General features: G+C 51.6%; 1 protein-coding gene across 1 annotated transcript; it reads left to right on the plus strand.

The window, feature by feature from the left end:
• The first annotated feature begins 724 nt into the window (after positions 1-724).
• LOC115167534 (vegetative cell wall protein gp1-like) lies at positions 725-3,414 on the plus strand. The gene is made up of 2 exons (XM_029722029.1): positions 725-780; positions 1,401-3,414. The coding sequence occupies exons 1-2, from the start codon at positions 725-727 to the stop codon at positions 3,412-3,414; spliced, it is 2,070 nt and encodes a 689-aa protein (XP_029577889.1).
• Positions 3,415-4,106: the final 692 nt, after the last annotated feature.

Here is a 4,106-nt window from a genome sequence, read left to right on the forward strand (position 1 = left end):
CATGTCAGGGTTCAGTCAGAGTCCTCCTAAAGGAGTTAGGTCTCGGACCAACAGTGAGGACTGTCACGCTTTGTGTCAGCTATTTTGGAATAGAATAGCAAGATGTTTTTTTTTTGTAAGTAAGAATGTATCAGCTCCTGCTATTTCACATAGTTATTTGAGAAGCTGTCATCCAAAAAAGATTTTGATACTTCTTAGTCAAACTTTTTGATTCATTTTATGTCACATACTGTATGGCCTATTTTTTTGTGTGCAGGAAATCAGAAACTTAGATTAGAAATAACTATCAGAGGTATTTCATGGCCAGAACCTACGTAATACAGTCACATACAACATACCTAAAAATGCCTAAATGAAACAGGGAGGTAAAAATACCAACTCGGAAAATATTTCCAAGTTTCCAATAAAGCATTATATTTTGGGGGGATGGAGGAATGCCACGAGGGAGGAGTGCCAGGTCTCTCCCCCACCCCTTTTTTTTCTGTCTGTGAGGGCCGTCCCAACCCCTGGGGAGGAGAGAGAGGACAACCCCACCCTGGTTCTGAGTCCAGGGAAGGCTGTCTGCGTGCGTCATGCACAGCGTGTCCAGTGGCTGAGCCCAGGGAACACATCCTATTACCAGACAATGGACCTGGATGGGCCTGGAAACCCATGGAAGGCCTTCACAGCAGGACTCCCCCTACACACACACATACACATGTGCGCGCGCACGCACACAGACAGCATGATTCCCCTCCACAGTGGACAGGAAACTCCGCCAGCTGACCCAGTGCCCCCCACGTACCACCTACACCCCACAGGATGTTCACAGAGCCAGCCTGCGCCACTGCCCGTTTACTGTAGGAATAGAACAAGCTTCCTACTGCTACTGGCACTGGTACAGTAGCTACACAATCAGCCTGTATCACTGTCTGTATACAGTAGGAATAAAGTGTCTCCTACTTTTCACAGAGCCACTATGTGCTGTAGGGCTACTGTAGGAATAGAACAAGGTTCTTACTGATTCAAGTAGTGGTACACATTTAGCCCACAGTGTACACGTCTAAATTCTAATCTTACGCACGCTAACCAGGGGTTGGAACTGGTCCAGGGAACAGAACAGAAAACCGCAAAAGAACAGAAACCTACATTTGTCGAGGAACAGAATCACAATCAGGTGATCTATACTGTTCCGGAACAAAACTGTTATTTTTAAACCCTGTGAACTGGTTAATAACATTATTTTATGTTCCGGCTATTGTTTTCCAGTCCCACAAACACGCAAAAAAGCTCCTATGCAAAGCCCTCTGTCACTCAAAAAGGCATTCCAGTGTCTGCCTGTATTCCCGTGTCTGCCTGTATTCCAGTGTCTGCCTGTATTCCAGTGTCTGCCTGTATTCCAGTGTCTGCCTGTATTCCAGTGTCTGCCTGCCAGGTGAACATCGTTGCCAGTGTGTGCGTAGTCTACCTGCCCCTGCCCCTCTGAAGCGTAGTCTACCTGACCCTGCCCCTCTGAAGCGTAGTCTACCTGCCCCTGCCCCTCTGAAGCATAGTCTACCTGCCCCTGCCCCTCTGAAGCGTAGTCTACTTGCCCCTGCCCCTCTGAAGCGTAGTCTACCTGCCCCTGCCCCTCTGAAGCATAGTCTACCTTCCCCTGCCCCTCTGAAGCGTAGTCTACCTGCCCCTGCCCCTCTGAAGCGTATTCTACCTGCCCCTGCCCCTCTGAAGCGTAGTCTACCTGCCCCTGCCCCTCTGAAACATAGTCTACCTGCCCCTGCCCCTCTGAAGCGTAGTCTACTTGCTCCTGCCCCTCTGAAGCGTAGTCTACTTGCCCCTGCCCCTCTGAAGCGTAGTCTACCTGCCCCTGCCCCTCTGAAGCGTAGTCTACCTGCCCCTGCCCCTCTGAAGCGTAGTCTACCTGCCCCTGCCCCTCAGAAGCGTAGTCTACCTGCCCCTGCCCCTCTGAAGCGTAGTCTACCTGCTCCTGCTCCTGCCCCTCTGAAGCGTAGTCTACCTGCTCCTGCCCCTCTGAAGTGTAGTCTACCTGCCCCTGCCCCTCTGAAGCGTAGTCTACCTGCTCCTGCCCCTCTGAAGCGTAGTCTACCTGCCCCTGCCCCTCTGAAGCGTAGTCTACCTGCCCCTGCCCCTCTGAAGCGTAGTCTACTTGCTCCTGCCCCTCTGAAGCGTAGTCTACTTGCCCCTGCCCCTCTGAAGCGTAGTCTACCTGCCCCTGCCCCTCTGAAGCGTAGTCTACCTGCCCCTGCCCCTCTGAAGCGTAGTCTACCTGCCCCTGCCCCTCTGAAGCACAGTCTACCTGCCCCTGCCCCTCTGAAGCGTAGTCTACTTGCCCCTGCCCCTCTGAAGCGTAGTCTACCTGCCCCTGCCCCTCTGAAGTGTAGTCTACCTGCCCCTGCCCCTCTGAAGCATAGTCTACCTGCACCTGCCCCTCTGAAGCATAGTCTACCTGCCCCTGCCCCTCTGAAGCGTAGTCTACCTACCCCTGCCCCTCTGAAGCGTATTCTACCTGCCCCTGCCCCTCTGAAGCGTAGTCTACCTCCCCCTCCCCCTCTGAAGCGTAGTCTACCTGCCCCTGCCCCTCTGAAGCGTAGTCTACCTGCTCCTGCCCCTCTGAAGCGTAGTCTACCTGCCCCTGCCCCTCTGAAGCGTAGTCTACCTGCCCCTGCCCCTCTGAAGCGTAGTCTACCTGCCCCTGCCCCTCTGAAGCGTAGTCTACCTGCCCCTCCCCCTCTGAAGCGTAGTCTACCTGCCCCTGCCCCTCTGAAGCATAGTCTACCTGCCCCTGCTCCTCTGAAGCGTAGTCTACATGCCCCTGCCCCTCTGAAGCGTAGTCTACCTGCCCCTGCCCCTCTGAAGCATAGTCTACCTGCCCCTGCCCCTCTGAAGCATAGTCTACCTGCCCCTGCCCCTCTGAAGCATAGTCTACCTGCCCCTGCCCCTCTGAGGTGTAGTCTACCTGCCCCTGCCCCTCTGAAGCGTATACTACCTGCCCCTGCCCATCTGAAGCATAGTCTACCTGCCCCTGCCCCTCTGAAGCGTAGTCTACCTGCCCCTGCCCCTCTGAAGCATAGTCTACCTTCCCCTGCCCCTCTGAAGCGTAGTCTACCTGCCCCTGCCCCTCTGAAGCGTAGTCTACCTACCCCTGCCCCTCTGAAGCATAGTCTACCTGCCCCTCCCCCTCTGAAGCATAGTCTACCTGCCCCTGCCCCTCTGAAGCGTAGTCTACCTGCTCCTGCCCCTCTGAAGCGTAGTCTACCTGCCCCTGCCCCTCTGAAGTGTAGTCTACCTGCTCCTGCCCCTCTGAAGCGTAGTCTACCTGCCCCTGCCCCTCTGAAGAGTAGTCTACCTGCCCCTGCCCCTCTGAAGAGTAGTCTAACTGCCCCTGCCCCTCTGAAGCGTAGTCTAGTAGCCTACTGACGTTACAAGCATGATTCAGAAATTAGAGAGAAAGATTTACAATCAGAGAAGAATAGATTAACCTTTTCAGTGCTAGTTAAGGATACTATAGTAATCATGTTTCACATTGGATTTATTAACTGCAAAAAGGTAAGAAATGTTTTTAATTGAATTCCTGTGCTGCTCTGTACACACCAGCTTGTTAGCTAGCTAGCTGATCCAACGTTAAGCGAACTCTCTGAAGTTCAAAGACATTGAAAGTTCCTTCAAAGAAGCAGTGCCTCTGTAGGAATAATTCTGTGGGCCTAATTCAGATAATGGATGCCATAACAACAACATGCCCAGCGCTTCAAGTCAAGCCTCCTCCTCCACCTTCTCTCCCCACCTGCAGAATTTCAGTCACATCTCATGCCCTACACTTGCCTGTCCAATGCATGTAAATAGCTTGCCTGCTCCATAACAAGCTTCTCTATCCGCACTGATTGGTGAACTAATTTAATGTCAAGCTAAATGTAAAAAAATATATATTTCAGAGGCTTAAAAAGGAACAGAAATTAATGAAATAAACTGTAACTTTTGAGGGATTTGAACTGGTTCAGAACCACATTTTCCTCGTCGGAACAGTGGAACAGACAAGAAAAAAAGTATTGTTCTGTTCAAAATGAAACAATTGAAACAAAATAAATGAAACAAATGAAACAAAATAATTTTGT

Source organism: Salmo trutta, chromosome 29, assembly GCF_901001165.1.
Source record: "Salmo trutta chromosome 29, fSalTru1.1, whole genome shotgun sequence".
Classification (NCBI taxonomy): Eukaryota; Metazoa; Chordata; class Actinopteri; order Salmoniformes; family Salmonidae; genus Salmo; species Salmo trutta.